The sequence below is a fragment of the Pelophylax lessonae genome (assembly GCF_965119305.1).
Source record: "Pelophylax lessonae genome assembly, chromosome: 3".
Classification (NCBI taxonomy): domain Eukaryota; kingdom Metazoa; phylum Chordata; class Amphibia; order Anura; family Ranidae; genus Pelophylax; species Pelophylax lessonae.
The window spans coordinates 622,923,248-622,947,107 of NC_138770.1; the positions used below are offsets into that span (position 1 = coordinate 622,923,248).

The 23,860-nt window shown below is 44.5% G+C and overlaps 1 protein-coding gene across 1 annotated transcript in view; it reads right to left on the reverse strand.

The window, feature by feature from the left end:
* RPS6KC1 (ribosomal protein S6 kinase C1) overlaps positions 1 to 23,860 on the reverse strand; it is a 297,897-nt gene that overhangs the window by 156,553 nt on the left and 117,484 nt on the right. Inside the window, exon 8 of the mRNA XM_082251364.1 lies at positions 5,799 to 5,917. Within this exon, the coding sequence (XP_082107490.1) occupies positions 5,799 to 5,917 (119 nt within the window). The remainder of the gene's footprint in view (positions 1 to 5,798; positions 5,918 to 23,860) is intronic.

Here is a 23,860-nt window from a genome sequence, read left to right on the forward strand (position 1 = left end):
ATTTAAAAATTACCTTTTTTTTCTCGGTTTAAAGATTTGATATGTTTTCTATTGTGAATAAAATATGGGTTTAGATTTTGCATCCTAACTTTTGGGGTTGTATTTATATGAAGCCTCTAAAGGTGATGTCACCGCTGATGTTTTGGAGGTGAAAACAGACATTCGGGGCTGGAGCACAGTGATCATAGTCTTGTCACTTGCTGCTCAGTTCCTCCACTCAGAAAACTTCTTGTATTCTTTTTTTAAAGAATACAAGGTGTTTTGTGATTGAGCAAGAAGGGTATGAACATCATGATCTCCCCCTTATCCAATCAACAAAACATCTTGTACTCTATGAAAAGAATACAAGATGTTTTCAGAATGGAGGAGCTGCAAAGTCGAGCAACCCGCTGAGATCACTGTTCAGCCCTGACTGTCAGATTCAACGCAAGAACTTCACCATCAGAGGCTGCATGTAAGTAACCTGTCAGGACCTGGGTCTGAACCTGCAACCTCTGCTGTGTCTGGTGATGTCTCTTCTTGCGGAGCTACCTCGGATGCTGGACAGCTCCCAGGGCAATTCCTTGAATGATCCTGCCTTTCTTGCTTCTCCTAAACTTTGAACCCTTTGCTCCTCCTATGAACTTCCTATTTTAGCCGTGGCTTTGCACTTCCTATTGCCAGATCATTGTTCTTTCTCCAGCCAATATATAACTCTTGTCTCTACTGCTGCCGTCCATATCTCTGCTACCGCTTGTTACCAACCTTTGGCTTGTTCCTCGACTACGCTTTTGCTTGATCCCAACATGTCACTACTTGTTAGTGACCTTTGGTTTGTTTACTGATTATGCTTCTGCTTAATCCCTACCTGCTGTATCTGCTACTGGACCCTGGCTTGCTCACCTCCTGGTGGGGTGATCTTGAGGACCGTGACCTGGTACTAACATGCAGCAAGACCCATCTCCACCATCAGGAGCTCCGGTGAACACGAGTTTGTGCTTAGACTCCACACCTCGGGCGAGCCTGTGTCATCTGCGAGGGTGATCTGCTCGTGTATTTATCCTGCTGGTTGGTGGGGGCTCTTCAACTGCTATAGCTACTGCTCTCTAAGCCTTACTGTGACATAACATTTTTCAAAAAAAGCAGCAGCTTCCAGTTGGGTACACATCATTAGATGTATTTTACTGGTTACTAGTTAATCCCTTCAAATTTATTAACACTTTAAATGGCCACTATAGTAAAACATACTGCATTTTGGTAACTACAGTATATAGAGGTTAATAAATACAATTATAGCATTCCATATGTGAATTCCTTTTTAATTTTTCATGGCTTCATTTAAAATTTTCTCCAAAATGACATGCAGATCAACAGGGACTGAGTCCAACCATACAATGCCAGGGGTGCATACAATGGTCAGCTTTAATATATATCGAACACAAATTTTTTTCAAAAACATTTTTTGCTGCAACAGCTTATACAAGGTTAGGTTTTATTTTTTTTGTCGTGAAGTTCTACTTTTACAAACCCAGAGACATTTAACTACAGTTGTAGAACAATTCTCCTGCGCTCGAGTGAAATATGACGGAGGGAAGAGGGATACTTCAGACTTGAGTGGGTAAAGCTTGTGGTCTTGCTGCCCCCTCAGGATCAAGGGTATTCAAAACCAACTGGGAAACAACAACAAAAAGAAAAGGGGGCGCACCAACCTAGTGCATTACCACTAAAAACATTTATTAAAATATTAAAAAGTATACATTATACTCACAAAAGCAGGTGTGAATGTACAACCATCAACATGATATACATAAAATCTCCAAGGTACTGCGTGATGCTTAATGGCATGCAGTGTACCGCATGGGACTGCTGTGGCTAGGCTGATGTGTTTCGGGGGGCGAGCCCCCTTCCATTTAATCCCTGGCCTGTCCAGAGTGTGATTTAGCAGCAACTCTTGGCTCTGAGGAAGGGGGCTCACCCCCGAAACGCGTCAACCTAGCCACAGCAGTCCCATGCGGTACACTGCATGCCATTCAGCATCGCGCAGTACCTTGGCTACCTTGGAGATTTTATGTACATCATGTTGATGTGTGTACATTCACACCTGCTTTTGTGAGTATAATGTATACTTTTTAATATTTTAATAAATGTTTTTAGTGGTAATGCACTAGGTCTGTGCACCCCCTTTTCTTTTTGTTGTTTCCCACATTTACCTACAGGCCTACCGCTGAAAATGGCTCTTACCCAGAAGACCTTTCTCCTTTGGAGAAGGTATATTCACACATTTTCTAGAAGGTCTTCCCTCAAATCTCCCTAGTTGTGCCTTGCTCTGCAATGATGACAGAACTGTTAAAAAGTTTTCAGCTCCTGTCTGTGCCAATTGTGATCTGGGCATATTTCACATATAAGTGAGCAGATGCACAGGTGCAGCAGTAAAGAAAAATAAAACAAGCAAAAAAAAAAAAAATTTCACAACCCATGCCTAAGAGAACACGCAAAATCAAACCCCTCAAAAGCAGAGCGTAATGTTAAAAACACCCAACAGGTTTAGAAGTCAAATACAAAATAAAGCTCTCAGCACATGTAATGACTGACTAAACTGCATAATGTACATGATGAGAGCTGTAGTTTATGGTGTCACAACTGGGTCAACAATCATTCTCCATTAACAGAGAACTTTAGCCGACACAAACACATCAGCTCTGGGGGAAATACATAAAACAGAAGCACAGTCCAACAGGTGAGTTACCTGAGGACGAGCACTTCGGAGACCAGCAAAGGTCATGTGTGCACCTGCAGTCTGGGACTGAACTCCCTTCTCTATGGGTGCTGGCAGATTATAATGCACCCGGCACCAGGCAGAAAGGGAAGTGAGACAAATGTGAAATGTTTTCCTCTATTAGAAATAAGGCATCCTCAGCATCTACATACACGATATTGTCAAAAGTATTGGGACGATTGCCTTTACACGCACATGAACTTGAATGGCATCCGAATCTTAGTCCGTAGGGTTCAACATTGAGTTAGCCCACCCTTTGAAGCTATAACAGCTTCAACTCGTCTGGGAAGGCTGTCCGCAAGGTTTAGGAGTGTGTCTATGGGAATGTTTAACCATTCTTTCAGAAGCGCATTTGTGAGCTTAGGCACTGATGTGGACAAGAAGATCTGGCTCGCAGTCTGCGCTCTAATTTATCAAGGTGTTCTATCAGGTTGAGGTCAGGACTCTGTGCTGGCCAGTCAAGTTCCTCCACCCAAACACGCTCATCCATGTCTTTATGGACCTTGCTATATACACTGGTGCGCAGTCATGCTGAAACAGGAAGGGGCCAACCCAAACTGTTCCCACAAAGTTGGGAGCATGAAATTGTCTAAAATGTCTTGGTATGCTAACGCCTTAAGAGTTCCCTTCACTGGAACCAAGGGGCCAAGCCAAACACCTGAAAAACAACCCCACACCATAATCCCCCCTCCACCAAATGATTTGGACCAGTGCACATAGCAAGGTCAATAAAGACATGGATGAGCGAGTTTGGGGTGGAGGAACTTGAATGGCCTGACCTCAACTCAACAGAACACCTTTGGGATGAATTAGAGTAGAGACTGCGAGCCAGGCCTTCTTGACCCAATCAGTGCCTAACCTCACAAATGCGCTTCTGGAAGAATGGTCAAACATTCCCATAGACACACTCCTAAACCTGTGGACAGCCTTTCCAGAAGAGCTGAAGCTGTTATAGCTGCGAAGGGTGGGCCAACTCAATTTTGAACCCTACAGACTAAGACTGTGATGCATGTATTTTTGTTAATATAGTGTATATTTCTATAGTACTTTTCTCTCTGGTGACTCAAAGCACTTTTTCTGCTTGCAATTGGTGAGGCGGCCATCTTGGGAGCATTTAGTAAAATATTATACTAGGGTAAATTTTTGACATCAGCCAATAACCTACTACTCTGTCTTTGTGGGAAGAAACCTCAGTCCCCAGGGGAAATTCAAGCACAAGGAGAAAATGCAAATTCCATGCAAATAGTGGCCTGACCAGGACTAAAGCCAAGGACTACAGTGCCACAAGGCAGAAGTGCTAACCACCAGGCCAAAGTCCTGCCCCCAGTATGCTATCCACCCTCTGATGTATCATGGGAGATGATAGCTCTAAATAAATCAATGCATGTAATAATAAAAATTAAGGGAAGCATTACCAGCATCCCCTTAGAGCCCTTTCACACCGAGGCACTTCTAAACTGCCAGTGAGCCCACGTTCACATTGGGCTGATGTGACATGTCAAATCACATGCCAAATCAGAGCCTACTGCCAGCAATGGCACCCACCGCACCTATTCCCAAAATTTGTTTCTGCACTACTTTTAGCGACTTTGGGGGGCGATTTCAAAAGACATCTGTGCACACCAAACCACACAGATGTCTGTCAAATCGCCCTCGAAGTTGGACTGAAATGCCCGTTTGAAATCTTGCAAGTTCAGCTGAACTCGCACGATTTTAAACCCGCTCTCAGTGTTACCCTAGGCTAAAACACTGAGCGCTTTTCAGGCACTTTTGAGGATCTTTTTAGGCGCTTCCTATTCATTTCAATGGATAGGGGCATTTTTGAGGTGCTTTCTTTAGTGCTCCAAACATGCTTTAAAGATGCTGCTTGCAGAATTTTTTTTACCTCCCCACCATCCCAGTGTGACAGCATTCATTGATTTTAATGGGACTAGGTTTTCGTGAGCTTTTCAGGCGCTTTTTTTAGCGCCAAAGCGCTTGCAAAATGTATCAGTGTGAAAGGGGTCTCAGATATGTGTTTTTCCTTGCTTAGCCTATAATTTTCCAGCAGACATAAGCAGAGAGCACACATGCAAAATGGCTTGCAAGGATGTCTATTGTGAGAAAAAATGGAAAACATTTCTTAAGTATCTCTCGAACAAGAAGCAATGTAATAATTAATTTTTATCACAAAAAGGGCACTTTTTATTTGACGTAAACTTCTAACTAACCTGAGCAACTCAAACTGAGCATATGATGAAAAATGTATGAGCAGAGGAAACCTGCAGTGAAAACAGCATGTCGAGATGATCAGTAGATCTAAGGATACAGGCAGCTGAAATTATATTAAAATATGTCTTTGCCTCCACCTGCCAACAAAACCTCTCTTTCAGACCTTTAAAGTATACGTGATTCCAAATCTCTTTTTTTAGTTATGGATAGAATGTAAATGGGTTAGAACCCCCTGTCATGTTTTTATTGTTGTGTCCCACTGGGGTGATTGACCCTATTCGTCTCCAATACAGGAAGTGATGGGAAATCCAAAATGTTTGCGTTATTACAGAACAGGAGATAGGGGAAGATTTTCCAATGGGGAAACTTGGTCTACTGACAACTGCTTTTCAGAGTAGACATGTGCAACTTGTTTCTGTCCGAATACAAATTTTGTGGAAATTTGTATAATTTTGTTTCGTATATTCGTTTTCTAACTAGTTCCAAATTTTTGGAACGATTCAAATTCGGATCAGTTGAAAAATTATTGATTTGAATCCTGTGTAAAGAATGCTTGTTGTTAAGGAGTGGCCGGGAAGCCGACCGCCACGTCCTTAACAACCGATGACTCATCAGCTTTCGTTGGGCTTCCCCACTGACAGATGAATGTAAGCAAAAAAATGCCGGCAATGGAAAATGCAGAAAAAAGAAAACGGCATTGAAATGGGTTTTCACTATAGGTGACCTTCTGCTTATACAATTATTCATCATAGGCTCAGTTTCAGCAGAATGGCGATTTTCAAAAGAAATGCCTTCTAATTCAGAAATTCAAAGTAACGAGACATTAACTTACTGCGCTTAGATTTTCTTCTAAGGTGGGTTTAAGACACAAGCTGGAAATAGTTTCAGCACGCATCAGGTACTCCGCAGTCTTCTTCTTCACTGCCTCCCGTCGCGTGGGGCTGGCCTCACCTGAAGAGAGAAGACATATTATCGCTTACAGTCCAAATAGCAGACCAAAGTTTTATACGGGCATTGAACATTACCTTTTATCTAAATTTGTAAACTGTATCTGGTTTTGGGTCAACTTTTTTTTTTTAAAGCTTATAAAGTTTGGACACTTTTAAAATAAAGAAACATACAATATTTGTCTTCAGACTTGCTCTCTCTCTGATGTAAACTGAGTTGTCTTAACCACTTTGAGCTCCGGAAGGTTTTACCTTGTTCATGACAAGGGCATTTTTTTCTATTCGACACTGCGCTACTTTAAAGGATAAGTTCACATTTCCGAAAAAAAAAAAAATAATGATAATAATAATAAATGCACATTATTTTGCAAGTAAAAAAATATGCATTTATTTTTTTTTGTTAGGGACCTCTAAAGCATTGCACCCACGATCAGAAGATTGTCTGTGTTTGTATTTGTTTAGTTGTACCTTTAGTACTGGCAGGTAATTACACTCTGACAGAAAGCTCAGTGAACTACCAAGAGTGATCAACAGCTCCCTGGTAGTTCATTGAGAACTGCAGGCTGTCCCCCGCTAGCTATTAAAAGGGGGGGGGGGACAGGGGTCCAGTGCATTTGTCACATGTTACACCCTGAAAATACAAAAGGTGAACTTATCCTTTAAAGAGGTTGTAAACCCATATTACTTTTTTTTTTTTTTTTTTAAACCTGTAAGAGAAACACATAATGAGCTAGTATGCATCGCATACTAGCTCATTATGAAATACTTACCTTAGAACGAGCCCCCCGCTGTGCCGCACGCTCACCTGTATGACGGGCGACATATCCAGTCGCCCGTCTTCCGGGATCGCGGCATCCGGCCATCTGATTGGCCGGAGCCGCGGTGACGTCACTCCTGCGCACGCGTGCGGGAGCCGACAGTCACGGCACGGGGCTCTGAAGAAACGGCACCAGCGGCCATTCCTTCAGAGCGCATGTGCCAGTGACGTCACTGGCTGCATGTAAGGTAAATATCTCCTAAACGGTGCACGTTTAGGAGATATTTACAGTACCTATAGGTAAGCCTTATCATAGGCTTACCGATAGGTAAAAGTGTCAGAGGAGGGTTTACTTCCTCTTTAACCACTTTAAGACCGGAAGTTTTTGCTGCTCAATGACCAGGCCACTTTTTTCAACTTGGCACTGCATGAGTTTAACTGACAATGCAATGCTGTACCTAAACAAAATGTATGTCCTTTTTTCCCACAAACAGAGCTTTCTTTTAGTGGTATTGGATCACCTCTGCGCTTTTTATTTTTTGCGATATTCATAAAAAAAGAGCGATAATTTTGCAAAAAATTGACATTTTCTACTTTGACTGTTAAAAAATATCTAATATATTCAATTTTTGTCATATATTTAGGCTAAAACTGGATTTTTGACTTACCGTAAAATCCTTTTTTACGGTAAGTCAAAAATCCAGTTTTCTCTGTCGCTCATTGACAGACGCAGAATTCTTGATTAATATCAGTAGGGACGTCCCAAAGCAGTGCCACAAATGAGGGGTGGGATAACAGAAATAAAAATCCAATCCAGAAGGCCCAACCGGAGCCAACCAGAAGCATCGAGGACTCATCGAACAAAAGGATGAGACCCAACTTGAAAAAAACAAAACCCCCGAGGTAGACCAAAAGGTCCCCTCAAACAGCGGCCTGCAAAACCTTGCGGCCAAAAGAGGCATCCATCGATGCCAGCACATCAACCTTATAAAACTTTGTAAAGGTATGAACCGACGACCAGGTAGCCGCCTTGCAAACCTGAAGCACCGACGCCTGATGGCGGAAGGCCCAGGAAGCACTAAGAGCCCGAGTGGAGTGCGCCTTAACAGGGAACGGAGGAACCCGACCCTTAATAGAATAAGCCTGCACCACCGTCTGTCTGATCCATCTGGAGATAGTCGCGGCAGACGCAGGCAACCCCTTTCTAGGACCATCCGTGATCACAAAAAGTGAATCAACCTTACGAAAAGAGTCAGTAGTAGCCAAGTACACCCTGATTGCCCGAACCACATCCAAGGAGTGTAACGCAAACTCCCGAGGATGACTGGGCTTAGGACACAGGGAAGGCAATACAATATCCTCATTCAAATGAAACTCTCAAACCACCTTAGGAAGGAAGGATGGATTCGGACGAAGAACCACCTTATCCCTATGAACCACCAGATATGGGGAACGACGGGACAACGCGGCCAGTTCCGACACCCTGCGTGCAGAAGTGATAGCCACCAAAAAGGCCACCTTCTGGGATAAGGTAAGCAAGGGAATCTCCCTAATATTTTCAAAGGGAGGTTTCTGGAGAACCGACAACACCAAATTAAGATCCCAGGGCGGCAAGGGCGCGTGCACCGGAGGAGCCAGGTGCCGCACCCCCTGGATGAAAATCCGCACCAAGGAATGAGTAGCCAGTGGCCTCTGGAAGAAGATTGCCAATGCTGAGACCTGACCCTTGATAGTGCTCAAGGCCAGCTTCTGCTCAACCCTGCGTTGCAGAAAGGCCAATATCCGAGCCACCGAGTAAGAACGTGGAGGAAACCCAAGGGATTCATACCACTCGATATAAGACTTCCATGTGCGATGATAGACCTTTCTGGAAGTCACTTTCCTCGCTTTAATCAGAGTAGGGATAACTGAAGCAGACAAACCCCTGTCCTTCAGCACCTGGCTCTCAACAGCCAAGCCGTCAAAGCCAGTGATCGTAAAGCAGGATGGACGATCGGTCCCCGAGACAGCGGATCTTCCCTGAGAGGAAGTCGCCAAGGAGCGTCTGCGACCAGCCTGACCAAGACGGTATATCAGGCCCGATGAGGCCAATCCGGAGTCACAAGGATGACTGGAATTCCCTCCGCCTCTATCCTGCGAAGAAGTTTCGGTGACAAATTGAGAGGAGGAAAGGCATACAGCAGCTAGTATTGCCCCCACAGAGTATTCAGTGCATCTGCGGCGTCCGCCAGAGGATCGCGGGCGCGGGCTACAACCCTCTGCACCTTTCTGTTGAGCCGAGATGCCAACAGATCTACGTCCGGGGTGCCCCAATGAAGGCACAACTGGTGAAACACCTCTGTCTGAAAAGGCCATTCCCCTTGATCCAGGGTCTGACAGCTGAGAAAGTCCCCCTGTCAATTTTCCACACCCAGAACGTTAACTGCAGACAGAGCCGGAACAAACTGTTCCGCCCAAAACATGCCGGCCACTTCCACGGCCGCTAGAACACTCTTGGTGTCCCCTTGATGGTTGACATAGGCCACGGCCGTGGCATTGTACGACTGAATCCGAACCGAGCAGCCCTGAAGATGCTCGGTCCAGTAAACCAGGCAAAACCTGATCGCTTTCAGTTCCAACACATTTATCAATAACCTGGATACTTTCGGAAAAAAGGGCTTCCCCTGACTGAGCATCGGAGACCGAGGCCCCCAACCCAGAAACTACCTGGTCCGCTCGCTCAGCCGGATCCGATTGTCCAGGAAATCGGAATTCCAGTTCCATTTGAGAAGAATCTCCTTTTGGAGAGTCCGCGTATGACAATGAGCCTCCGGAGACTCCGCACAGAAGAGGAGGTCGTCCAGGTAGCCCAGGACCGATATGCCCCTCTGCCGCAACAACGCCAGGACTGTGGCCCAAACTTTTGTGAAGACCCGGAAAGCAGAGGCGAGACCAAAGGGTAACGCCACAAACTGATAATGGTCCGCTCCCACCGCAAAGCGCAGATACAGCTGGTGTCCTGCGTAAATGGGAACGTGAAGATAGGCACCCTTGATGTCTATGGGCGCCATTTGCATCCAGTGCTGCACTGCCCCCAACAGAGACATTAGGCGATTCGGGGACAGTCGCATATTGGAAGGGAAGAACCGCACCGGTGGAAGCGATCGCAACTCGATCTTGTGTTCCGACCATATGACCTTGTGAACCCATTTGTCTTGAATACTGTAGAGCCACGGGTCCGGGAACCGGCGAAGACACCCCCCCACCCTTGATCTGGGTGGGGGCGCACCTTCAGGCTGAAGCGGTCTTATCCTCAGGTCTGGAAGGACCGGATTTTTGCTTACCAGACCAGGGTCTCTTGAAACCCCCCGGGGGGGCTTTGGAGGACTTTGCCTTATCGCCCGCCCCGGAGGAGCGAAAAAAATTCTTGTGAGCTGTAAAGGAAGGTCCCTGTCTGCGACGAGGTTCCTTACCCTTATTAGCCTGTGGTAGAAAAGTGCTCTTGCCCCCAGTGAGATCCTTAATAATCTCATCCAAGGTAGCACCAAACAGGCGATCCCCCCGAAAAGGGAGATCAGTCAATGCTTTTTTGGAAGCCTGATCCGCCGACCAGCACTTTAACCATAGCATGCGCCGGAGGACCACCGCCGAGATCGACACACGCCCCAGCAATGGGGCAGCGTCCAGTGCGGCGTCACAAACAAACTGTAGCCCCTGCACTATTTGCTCCAGCAACTCCGGCACGGCAGGAGGGAGACTTCTCCCCTCCAGGTCATGGCGTAATAGCTTGGCCCATTCCTTTAATGTCTGTGAAACCAGAGCAATGGTAAACACTGGCCTTAAGGCCGACCCTGCCAGGGAGAATATGGAACGAGACACAGATTCCGCCCTACGGTCAACCGGATCCCGAAAGGACGGGGAATCCTCCACCGGGATAACCGTGGCCTTATTTAGTCTGGAAACCGGCGGATCCACCGAAGGTGGCACCGTCCATTTTTTAAGGAGGGACTCTTCAAAGGGTAGCGCCTAGCAATCGGTTTAGGCATCCCAGGGGGTCGTTTTGGATGGGCCCACTCATCTTTAATAATATCATCAAAGCATTTGGGAAAGGGAAACACCTTTTCCACCTTGGAGGGCTTGCGAGTGCCAAAGGCAACTTCCGTCTGAGCTGCATCCACCGGTGCAACCTCCAGTTTTAGGGTCTCCCGGACTGACATAATCAGTGCGTCCACCAGTGCCTTGTCCTGTGCTATGGCAGAGGCAGGAAGATCATCCTCACTGTCAGAGGAGCGCGGGACATCAACCCTAAAGGAGGAACCCGCAGCAGCAGCGACCGGCTCAGAATCAGAGTCTGAGGCATCAGAAAAGACAGGGGTAGGCGGGGGTCATTTTTTAGCCCCCCGTCCCTGACAGGCCACCTCCACCCGGGACAAAAATGACTCCAGGACCGCCGAAAGCGCATCAATGGTGAGTGGAGAATCGGAGGGCCCTGCGGCCACCTCGAGGGGATCAGATGGGGACACATGTGCAGCAGGGTCCATGGCAACGCCAGGGGAACCTGTCAGCCAAAAATGACAAAATTGCAAAAAAGAAAAAACTTTTTTTTTTTTTAAAAGAATCCCCCAGCGCTACAGCGCCCCTCAGTGGTCACGTGCTCGAGACCCCCGCAGAGAGAGAAGAGAGACCCCCAAAAGGCTCACCACATGATGCACCAGAGTTCAAACAGGACTGCTCTCAGCGCTGTCTGACAGGAAGTCCTGTAGAGTGATTTTCCCGGGTCTAGGGAGGGGCTCCGACCCCTTACACACCCTCAGTAACTCCTACAGCTGCTCAGCTCTCAAGCAAGACAAGCTGGGTGTACCAAGATGGCCACCGCCATGCAGAGGACATGAAGGCTACAACAAAATGGCAGCCTCGCGCGGCCCGCAGAAAAATGGCGGCCTCGTGCGGTCCGCCCAACAGGGGACCCCCGTGTGCCTACCCTACGGATCAATCGGTAGATGGGCCTGAAAGCACAGGTATTAACCCCCCCCCGCACGATTGTTTTAGGGCAACAACGGCGGCGCCCCCCACCGCCCCCATATGTGGCCTGTAACCCACTAGTGGGGGGGCAGATAGGTGGGGGTGCGTAACAGGACAGAGGGGAACCCGGAATCATGAGGGTCCAACCATCCCGGGAAGGGGCCCGCGTCTACCCCAAAACCCGTCATTCTACTCACCATACCGGAACAGGCGGGCGCCAACTCCTGACAGAACCCCTCTCCACCGAGGTGGGGGGGGCTGTCGGCCAACACGGACGCCGCGACTCAGGCTCAGACTGGTCGTAGGCGACCTGGCGAGACGTTTAACTCGCGGGGCCAGTCCCCGCTCAGTGGGACTAGGTCGCGGCCGACCCAGCGCGGAGCTAGGGCCTGCAGGCGCTCGTAGGCCGGCTGGGGTGACCACTGGATCTCAACATCCAGTCCGTCGCCCAGATCCAGCATAATTGCTTGAAGATCTCACAGGAACAACTGGAGAAAAAAAGCTAACTAAAAAAAAAGATTTATCTAAAAAAGCTTGCCAGGACCAGAGATCCCAGCAAGGAACTTACTCTTGACTAGGCAGAAAAAAACTGACATCCTATAGCAGGGAGAGAGAGGATATACCCCCTGGGACTGCCCATAGGTGTGGCCAGAACTTTTTTCCTGCCTAGTGTCCTTCTCCTGTAGGGGGCAGTATAACCATACTGATATTAATCAAGAAGTCTGCGTCTGTCAATGAGCGACAGAGAAAATGTATTTAGCTACATGTCTTTGACAAAAAAATTCTCAATGAGCGTATTTTTATCCACTTTAAAACCGGAAGATTTTACCCCCTTCCTGACCAGGCCATATTTTGCATTCCGATATATAACATTTCCAAAAAAAAAAATTTAAAAATCTAAATTTTTTAACATTTTAGGCCAATGTTTTTTCTGCTACATATTTTTGGTAAAAAAAAAACAAAAAAAAAAAATCGCAATAAGCGTATTTTGATTGGTTTGTGCAAACTTTATCGCATTTACTAACTACTGGAAAGATTTATGTCACTTTTATTTTTACTAGTAATGGCGGCGATCTGCGATTATTTGTGGGACTGCGACATTGCGGCGTACAGATCGGACCCCTAACTAACATTTTTTGGGGGGACCAGTGACATTACTACAGTAATCAGTGCTAAAAATATGCACTGTTACTGTAATAATGACACTGGCAGGGAAGGGGTTAACACTGTTGGTGATCAAGGGGTTAAATGTGTGCCTCATGCTTACTGACGTGCTTGGGAGGGGGGGGGGTGGTTCTGTGACACAGACAGAGATCGCAATCGCAGGTTCAGCTATGCTGTATCCTGTGATCTCATCCTGTCTTTTACTGCTACAGGGCAGCCGCGCTGTGCGGCATCGCGTATATATAGGATTCTGCACTTCCGGGTATCGGGCGTGAGTGTGTGCCGGCGGCGGCTCACTCCCACTGTGATTCTACACAGAGGGAGCTGATTAGCAGGTCCCGCAAACCCAATGTCTGCTCACTCCCGTTGATCGTTCGGTACACAGGCAGAACGGCGATCTGCCTATGTAAAGAATGCAGATTGCCATTCTGGCAGTACAGAAGGCATGGATCCTGTGTTCTGTAGAAGCAGAAACACAGATCCATGCCTTACACTCTTAAAAGCGCCTCCCCCACTACACTGAAAAACCAGCTATGCACACAGTTAACCCTTTATTAGCGCCTAATGTTAACCCCTTCCCAGCCAGTGCCATTGGTACAGTGACAGTGCATACTTAGCACTGATCACTGTATTAGTGTCACTGGTTCCCAAAACTAAGTGTCAAAAGTGTCAGTTAGGTGTTCGATTTGTCTGCTGCAATATTGCAGTCCTGCAAGAAGATGTTGATCGCTGCCATTACTAGTAAAAAATAAATATATAGATGCTATAACTTTAGCGCAAACTAATCAATATACGCCTATTGGGATTTTTTTTACCAAAAATATGTAGCAGATAACATATTGGCCTAAATTAATGAAGAAATTAGATTTTTTTAATTTTTTTAAAATGGATATTTTTTATAGCAGAAAGTAAAATTATTATTTTTTTCAAAACTGTAGGTCGTTTTTTGGTGGTGATCAAATACCACCAAAAGAAAGCTCTATTTGTGGGAAAAAGGAAATACATTTTATTTACAGTGTCGTATGACTGCGCAATTGTCAGTTACAGTAACGCAGTTCTGTATCACAAAAAATGGCCTGGTCATAAAGGGGGGTAAACCTTCTGGAGCTGAATTGGTTAAAGTATTCATCAAAAGGCCAACATATTGTGGGGGGGGGGGGGGGGGGATCTATATTCTCAAGGTAAATATCTTCCCACTTTTTAGATATATTTTGTCTAACATTTTTAAGCCCTGATTAAGGCAGTCTCCTTGAATATCAAAACACATTGGCCTTTGAACAGATACGTTAAACAATAAATTATATCTGAACTTTAATAGAAAAATATTGGTGTTCTCTTTCTGATATAGGGACCTTAGAGCCTAACGTTGGCCTTGGTAGATTTTGTAGCAGCCCCACCTAAGCTCTAAATGAGAAATAATACTTTCCATGAGGACATTAAATTACACCAGGGGACCCAGCACTCTGAACCCTCCATTCCTCAAACATTTTAGACAGGCAGAGGTCAAAGGACACTTTATCAGCAGTGATGGGCTCAGGCATGTTCAGGATCGTAGTCCCAACCCACCTGAGCTTTCCCATCAAGAAGCCAACACTGCACACCAGGCATTTCCCGGTCAGCAGCTGAATAGACCGGGAAACGCCTATGACTGGCGGTGCGCAGTGTCGGTTTCCTGGCGGGATTGCTCAGGTGGGTTTGGACTACAATCCTGAACATGCCTGAGCCCATCACTATTCATCAGTATTGCCTAAGAGATCCCAGGAGCTGATCTTTTCCCCCATTACTAAATTACAAGGCCTTGTTCTGCACTGTCCGTAGGCAGCCACCATGGCAGAGACAGGGCTTTGTATGCTCCTATCAATGGGAAACACAGTAGTGACCCAAACCTCACTCAATCTCCTGAGACTAGAAGTCAAATGAAGCAGTGCCCTAAATGGCACAGTGAAGAAATTTGTAATCCCACCACCTAGTACCTAGTGTCTGTGGCCATCATCCCGGTAAGTAGAGAAAGGAGGGGTTCCCCCAATTTTTTTGGGACTGTGAATGCCACTTGACACTAAAAATTATATACAACTAGGGAGTAAAATACTTCAAATCTTTATTATATACAGAAAAAACACAGATTGTCAATACAGCCAATATGTCACTGGTAGACAAGACAAGTTAAAACATTGCATGCAAGGACAGATCACCCTCAACATGGAAGACTCCCAGGTACAATAGGTGAGGAGAACCGGAAACGACCCCACGCGTTTTGGGTAAATACCCTTCTTCAGGGGTCAGCCAGAGTTCAGAGCACAAGATGTACCATAGGGGTCTTCATATGGATGGGGATGAGCTGTCAATTAAAAACTGTAAATATACCGATAAAGAGGAATGCCTGGTTTCCAATACACATAGTTCAGTGGGCAAGTGTATAGAGAAGTAAAGGATGGCTTCAGTGCCGTGAGCCCATGAGTGCCACAATGATCCACAGAAGGTCCAAGAGGGACAGCCCCAATGGAATCCTTACAAGGGTGTATAGAGGGATATTGTAAACCTGTAATAGGTGAGTAAATGCCTGGCAAGAGGTCATGCGATGTAAGATGTGGGTATCAACCCGGTATACAAAGTATTTTAGAGTATGGATATCTGTAGCCCGTGTATGGAGTTGGCAACCTCTGCGAAAGCCTGACCTTACAAATGCGCTTCTGAAAGAATGGTTGAATATTCCCATAGACACACTCCTAAACCTTGTGGACAGTCTTACCAGGAGACTTGAAGCTGTTATAGCTGCAAAGGGTGGGCCAACTCAATATTGAACCCTATAGAAAAAGACTGGGATGCCCTTAAATGTCAAGTGCGTGTAATGGCAGGCATCCCAATACTTTTGGTAATATAGCGAAGGCACAATAAGGTTTGATTGTTAACGGATGGAAAACACATTAACCTTTCAGTTTATCATTCCTTAAGCAGACATTTTCCAACCTGTTCCTTTGATTTTTTTACTCTCAAAAGTAAAAAATGATTTTCAATTTGTGCCCATCAACTGAACAAAAAACAAACGAATGGTCCAAATAACAGATTTTCAAACAATTTTCTTCTAGTGTATGGGGCCATCAGAGTCTTCACTGGTATAGAATGATGTATACATTTCCATTATTCTGTGAAGTGCTGCATCTGATGGATATAATAATAATGAAAATAAACTAAAATTATAGCACATTAAAATTACCAAAATACTTGCCAGTATATGACTGAAGTCCAGAATGATCTGCTTCACATAGCAGGAGGTGTCAGCCAACAGAACAGCCAGATATGACATACTCAACCTGATCAAGTGAATGGCCACTATTTTTATGAGCAACACAAATGCCTTAGCCCCCATTCCCATCGGGGCGATTTGACAAGTCAAAAAGCATGCCAAATCGTAGCCTATTGCCGCCAACAGCACCGCCTGAATCAGTGCGGTGCGCACCGATATCCAAAAGTAGTTCCTGCACTACTTTTGGCGACTTCCGGGGCGATTTCTGTGTGGTGAAGCTGCAGAGATGTCTTTCAAATCGCCCTCAAACTCGCAATGAAATTAGGGTTTGAAATCGTGTGAGTTCAGCTGAACTTACACAATCTCAAACCCACCTCCAATGTGAACGTACCCTCAAGGAGATTTTGCATTTACTGAGAACAGACACATTACCCAGGTGGGAAAGGAGAAGAAACAGTTTGTGTGTTCAGCCAAGCCACAAACTGTGATAATTACAGCGATCTGTAAAATGTCCTAAATACATAAGTGCTTTATAATTGAGGAACAACTAAGCAATTAAAAGAACAACAGATTCTAGGAAACTTCCTTTGCCCCCCATAAACATGACTTCTTTGTAATGCAAAAATCAGAATAATTCTACTCTATATTTTCTTCTTTAAATATACTCTTAAAGTGACCCTGGCGCCAAACTAGACTTCTTAAGAAATGCGACACAAAATAGTTTCTTGGCCAACAAAGTTAATAGCAGGAAACTTGTGGTGTCCGCTCTGCAGCAAGGCTTTGCCATTCAGAACTTTTGAAAATGGCAGACAGAAAGCATTTTAAAGTGACCCTATCAGTAAACAATTGTTTTCTGGAAATGCTGCACCCATGAAGAAAAAAAAAAAGCTTGCCTCTCTTCTTGCATATGCCACCTAAAGATGCCACCTATAGCTGCTCTGTTGATGAGAAGCCATCCTCCAAAGCCTTCTGAAAGTCGTTTTTGGACCCTCGAAACATGTTGGCTACTCTTTAGAATGTCCATCGGAATCTTACTGGAATTAAATTGTATCTAGACCTCTTAGCAATGGTGTGGCACTTCAATTTTGTTGTCAGCCCTGCCTAGTTCTCTCATGCCGGACTACAACCCCCAGGAACCCCTCTTGTTAAGTTGTCCTCTGTATGTTCCCCTCTAGTGCAATCACAAGCCATAACATGGATCCCGGAGAGTTGGAGAACAGTAGGAGATTCATTTTCTTACATACAGGTAATCTAGTTCATTCAATTAGCAGCAGATGGGGCAAACAGCAGCCAGGTTGTGGGGGATGGGAGGGAGTCCAGAGAATGAAGATGAGGAGAGGAAGAGGTGTACTGTAGTCCAGCAGGGGAGAATTGGGCAGGGCTGTTAATACTTGTTGGGATTTCAGTGCTGCAGAGGCAATGTGTTGTCAGTTTAACAACTTCCCACCCGCCCACAACTTCCCACCCGCCCACAGTACATTTACTATGGGCAGGCGGCATGGGCAGGCTGGACCACGTATATATACATCATCCAGACAGTTCCAGGTTAGGGGTGCGCTGCGCACCACACCTGTGACCACCAGACGCTGAAGATTACAATTACCGGTAACCGGGTATCATGTGATTGCTATGATAGGTCACAGCGATTACATGATAAAAATGTAAACAAACCTTCATGAATACAGTATGCTTATGGCTGTGATCTGTGATTGGTCCACAGCAATCACATGGTACCTGGCTACCTGTACCATGTGATTAAGTTTAGCCAATCACAGATCACAACAATAAGCAAGCTGTTCCTGAATGATAACCCATTCATGACAGCTAAAACTATTGTTTATACAGTGATCATCACTGTATAAGCAATAACCATGTAAAAAAAAGCACGGAGGGGTGGGGAGCTTTAAGCAATTGAAAGATCAGCGTTTTTGAATACTTTGGATTTTTTAAAACTGGTTCCGTTGGCTGGTAAGTAGGGATGGGCCGAACAACCCCCTGTTTGATTCACACCAGAACATCTCGAACAGGGAAAAAGCTCTAGCAAACATGCAAACTCTATTAAAGTCTACGGGACACGAACATGAAAAATCAAAAAGTCCTCATTTTAAAGGATAATATGCACGTTATTGCCATAAAACGATCATTTTAATGAAACAATAAAAAAATAAAAATTCCTTTAAATATCGTGCCTGCGGGGTCCCCTTAATGTGCCTGTAAAGTAGTGCATCTCTACGATGTATGTAGCCTGCTGCAGTAATACTGACATTTCTAAAGGAAAAAATGTCATTTAAACTTGCTCGGGTACGGGTGTAATGTATTGTCGTCTCCTGGCAATACAAATATATATATATAAAAAAAAAAAAAGTGTAGGTTCCCCCCCAATATCCATACCAAACCCTTAGGGAACAAGCCCCCCCCTTCCTGAACCATACCAGGCCACATCCCCTCAACATGGGGGGCTGGGTGCTGGGTGGGCTCTGTCCCCTCACCCCAAAGCACCTTGTCCTCATTAATGGAAACAAGGGCCTCTTCCTGACAACCCTGTTGCTGTGGTTGTGGGGGGGTCTGCGGGTGGGGGGGGCTTATCGGAATCTGGAAGCCCTCTTTAATAAGGGGGCCCCCAGATCCCGCCCCCCCCCAAGTGAATGGGTATCGGGTACATCATACATTGATACCCATTCACCAAAAAAGTGTAAACGACTTGTCAAAAACTGTTTCATGCGGTTTTTAATTTTTGTACACTTTTGAATGATACCCATTCACATGTGGGGGGGGGGGCAGGATCTGGGGGCAGATTCCAATAAGCCCCCATCCGCAGACCCCCACAACCACAGCCCAGGGTTGTCGGGAAGAGGCCCATGTCCCCATCAACATGGGAACAAGGTGCTTTGGGGGGGACCCTAAAACACCTTCCCCATGTTGAGGGCCTAATATGGTTCGGGAGGGGTGGACGCTTGCTCTTTCCCCCCCCCTTCCTGGCCTGCCAGGCAGCATACTCGGATAAGGGTCTGGTGTGGATTGGGGGGGGGGGGGTCACGCCGTTTTTTTTTTTTTTGTTTTTTTTTTGGCGTGGAGTTCCCCTTAAAATTTATACCAGACCCAAAGGGCCTGGTATATATTTTGGGTGGGGCCCCATAGTGTTTTTTTTTTTCATAGGGTTCCACTTAAATACAGGGCATTTTCACCCCCTTCCTGCCCAGACCCATTTTCAGCTTTCAGTACTCATTGGCATCTATGGGAAATATTGATCAACTTGACATGGAACTGCTCCGTCTTTAACATTGGCATCTATGGTAATCTTGGTCAGCTTGACATAGCACTGCTCCCAATCCAGGACTAAAACATTTCTATATATTTTAAAAGTGGGGTACAACCTGTATACTTCACTGACTGCCCTAAACTGTCTGAACACACTATCCACTAACTGCCTACCTAATCTCTATTGTCACACACTAAACACAGCTGCCGGGAGGGCCCGTCATGGCACGAGTAACCGGTTCTTTTTCAAATACCTATTGTTACGCCATGCCGCCCGAGCACAGTTTGATGGGTTGACCCTGGAGCTTTCGAAATCCCCTGTTGAGAAACTACTGTTCATCCCTGATATCACTAAACTGGTCACTATTTTCTACTCAAGATTACTGTTCTATGCTAGGAAATTGGTCTTGCTGCACTGGAAAAGTCTTGAGCCGCCCACAGTACAGACATTCTATGGTATGGTACATGGAGATATACCACTGTATAAATTGATATATAAGAGCAGGGCATGCCCCATAAAGTTTACTAAACTCTGGCAGCCCTGGCTGGCTATCGATGCTTCATTCTGGGCGGACACTCCTTTGTCTCAGAGCTTGTAGGCTGATTGGGGCGGGGGGTTTCCCCCCTCTCTCCCAGCTAGTATGGGCAGGGTACCTTGCTGTGTCACTTGCCCCCCGAGGGCTGGGATTGTGGATGGTGGGGGATGGCGTGCTTGTGTGTGAATGTGTGCATGTCGGGCGCGTGTGACTGGTTGGTTGTCTTTCGTCTTTTTTTTACCTTTGGAACCCTGTTGAAGCCCTGATAGACTTTATCCTATGGACTGCCCTGTTGGGTTCCGGGGCGGGCCACTCTGTAGAGGATCCCCTCCCTTCTCCTGTTGGCCTACCACTGAATTGGGTACTGTGTTGATTTGTTTTCCAATTCCTGCACTGTAATCAACTTGACAATGTTTACTGTCCGGGTTGAGTTGTATTTGTTATATGTTTTACTGCAAATTTCAAAAATAAACACTTTAAAAAAAAAATAAAAAAAAAACACTGCTGCAGTGTAAGCAACAGCCTTATATAGTGTGGGGCGCGGACTTAGCCCCTAAGCACTCTGCCTTTGGCCAATCATGGCTCTGACAGTACATTGTGCTGTCATTGGCCATAGCATACAGGTCAGGTGCATGTTTTGGCCAATCATCATCAATCAATATAAATAAATATGGGAAATGCCGCGCAATATGTAGTGCTTGAAAAAACTTATATGTGCATGTGATTTAAATATGTGCACAATCTATACAATAAATAAATATCATAAATATAAACATATAAGGTGCATCCACTGTCGATGCGATACTTTACAAATAATCTAAAGTGCATTCAGTATATTAAACATATAATAAAAAGATGACTTCAATATTCTAGTGCTCAATATAATTAATGTTCTTGCCGTGATAATAAATATTAAACAAGAATAAATATTTAAAGTGATAAATATTCAGAAATAAGGTGCATACCGTGCCCAAATATATAAAAAACAATGGTATAATAAATAAACCTGTGCTGTTTAGCAACTAAATGCTAAAGAATATTATATAAAAAAGTTTTTAAAGTTTTTAAAAGTTGCCAAAAAACTTCAATAATGGTGCAAAAAGTGCTGTTTTCCAGTGCTAAATATTGCACTTCCCATTGGTATCTGGGGAATAGTTCATTAGAGTGTGTGTCCAATATTGATCTTTATTTATTATACCATTGTTTTTTATATATTTGGGCACGGTATGCACCTTATTTCTGAATATTTATCACTTTAAGGCCTCATGTACACTACTACTTGTAAACGGATGTTTAGGAGCAGTTGGGCGTTTTTTTCAGAAGCCCCCTGAACCCACCTACATGTTATCTTATCTGTCCAGGTACACAGGGTCGTTTACAGTCATTTGCAAGCAGTTGAGTTCAGTGTCATTTTTTGGAAAGCAATTATTTGCATTCAGGATGTCCAGAACGTGTGTTTACCGGCGTTTCAAACGCAAAAGGTGACCGAACGCGATCACCCGCGTTTAGCGCTTGTGTTTTTCCATTTTAAAGGGGAATGATTTTTTGACCTCTAAAAATGGATATGAGCGCAAACGCCCGCTAAACGCGGCTGCAAACGCAACACAACGGACGTTTTAAACGTCCTTTACATAGCTGTAAAATTCCAGCATTCAAAGGACTTTTTAAAACGTCCCATGTACATGTAGCCTAATATTTATTCTTGTTTAATATTTATTATCACGGCAAGAACATTAATTATATTGAGCACTAGAATATTGAAGTCACCTTTTTATTATATGTTTAATATACTGAATCCACTTTAGATTATTTGTAAAGTATCACATCGACGGTGGATGCACCTTATATATTTATGATATTTATTTAATGTATAGATTTTGCACATATTTAAATCACATTTGCACATATAAGTTTTTTCAAGCACTACATATTGCGTGGTATTTCCCATATTTATTTACTTGTTTACACTTCTGAGAGAGTGCTGTGCTCGCAGCAATATTGAGAAATAAGTGCTAGACCAGTTTAGCTCGCGGGAATATTTAAGTTTGATCAGCAATCAATGCACTACAAGAGCACGGTGCATTATGGGGCGATCATCGGCGGGCAAACTTCCCGCTGAGCTATCCATTTGTTCAACTCGCGCACACAGCCCATGCTTACTGCCCAGTAAACCGGAAGTGACGTTGGGACGTCGCTTCCGGGTTATTACATCTGAGACTCGATCAAAGTTGATTCCAGCTTTGTTTGGGTCTCCGGCCACCCAGCAGACATGCCCAGGGGAGCCGCAGAAGGCAGTTGGGGGGGGGATGACATAGGGGAGCTGGATCACGTGACCGGACCAGAGTGTTTGAAAATAGGTAAGTATGCAGACCTTTCTTATACAGATTAATCAACATAGGTGTTAAGAGGGGGGAGAGGATAGTTTTAAGAGTAGTAGGTTTTTTTTTTTTATATATTCTTTATTTAATGTGATCAATAACATTTAAATGCATAAAATATGAAATAGCATCGTGCAGCATGAACAATAAACGAGCCAAGCAGTACAATATGTGTCAAGTATAAAATATGCCAACAAAGAAAATAATGTAGCACCTACAAATATAGAATATTATATACTTAAAGCATGTGCTATAAACACAGCATTCATAATGTTGAAAAAGCATCCACAATATTTAAAAATTATAATAAAAATAATTCAGTGTAAATAAAGTTCAATGCAAAAGTGTCAAAGTTATGTCATAAATATCACAGAAAAGAAAGGGTTTTCCACCAGCTAATAAAAAAAAACCTCTCCACCACGCGTGAGCAACAGAACTAAAATGCACTCACCGATATTAAAGCTGCCAGAGGAAAGCAGCAACATGCGTGTTTGTGTCAACAGGATCCTTCACACGTGGTCAACGAGCTCTATTCTCGCAATGGGGACACCCCACAGTACCGCTTCTCACCACTGGGGACAGCCAGGTTTACTTGATACAGTTTGGGGAAAAAAGCTCTCACCACACGGAGCTACAAGCGGGGGACCACATAAAGTGCAGTATATTTATCAAAAAGTGCATGAAGGTAAAAAACCTTTAGTGTGCAGCAGTGCCCCCCAACACTTACCTGAACCCCCCCTTCAATTCAGCGATGTCCACGAGAGCCTTGACTCTCCGACGGCTCGCACTCCTAATTGGCTATTGGCAGCAGCGGGAGCCACTGGCTCCTGCTAATGTCAATCACAGCTAGGGAGCAAATCAGGAGATGGAGGGGACGGGGCCAAGCCATGGCTCTATCTGTGAATGGACACAAAGAGCTGCGGCTCAGCTCGGCAAGCTGCTTGCTGTGGGGGCACCAGACAGGAGGGAGGAACCAGGAACACTGGCAGGGGACCCAAGAAGAGGATCTGGGTCCCTCTGTGAAAACCCACTACACAGAGCAGGTAAGTATAACAGGTTTATTAATTTAATGAAAAAAAAAAAATTAAAGCTCTACAATCACTTTAGGATCACATGATTTTAAGATATTGCAGATATAAAATACCATCTACTCCTCTATTTAAAAAAAAAAAAAAAAAAAGACACTTGGGGAGGACATGTATTCTTAGTACTATCATTGTATTTTCTTTCTTACTGTAAAATTTATATCCAATATATTCAATTTTTTCAAATTAAAAAAAAATTTTAAAATCAAAATTAACATTTTTGGCCAATTTGTTTTCTGCTACATATTTTTGGGGAAAAAATTGCAATAAGCATATTTTGATTGGTTTGCGCAAAAAATTATTGCGTTTACTAACTACGGAAAAGATTTATGTCATTTTTAATTGTTTATTTATTTTTTTTTTTTTACTAGTAATGGTGGCAAGCTGTGATTTTTTGCTGGACTGACATTGCGGCGGACAGGTCGGACACCTGACATATTTGACACTTTTGGGGGGACCAGTGACATAATTACAGTAATCAGTGCTATAAATAAGCACTGTTACTGTAATAATGACTATGGCAG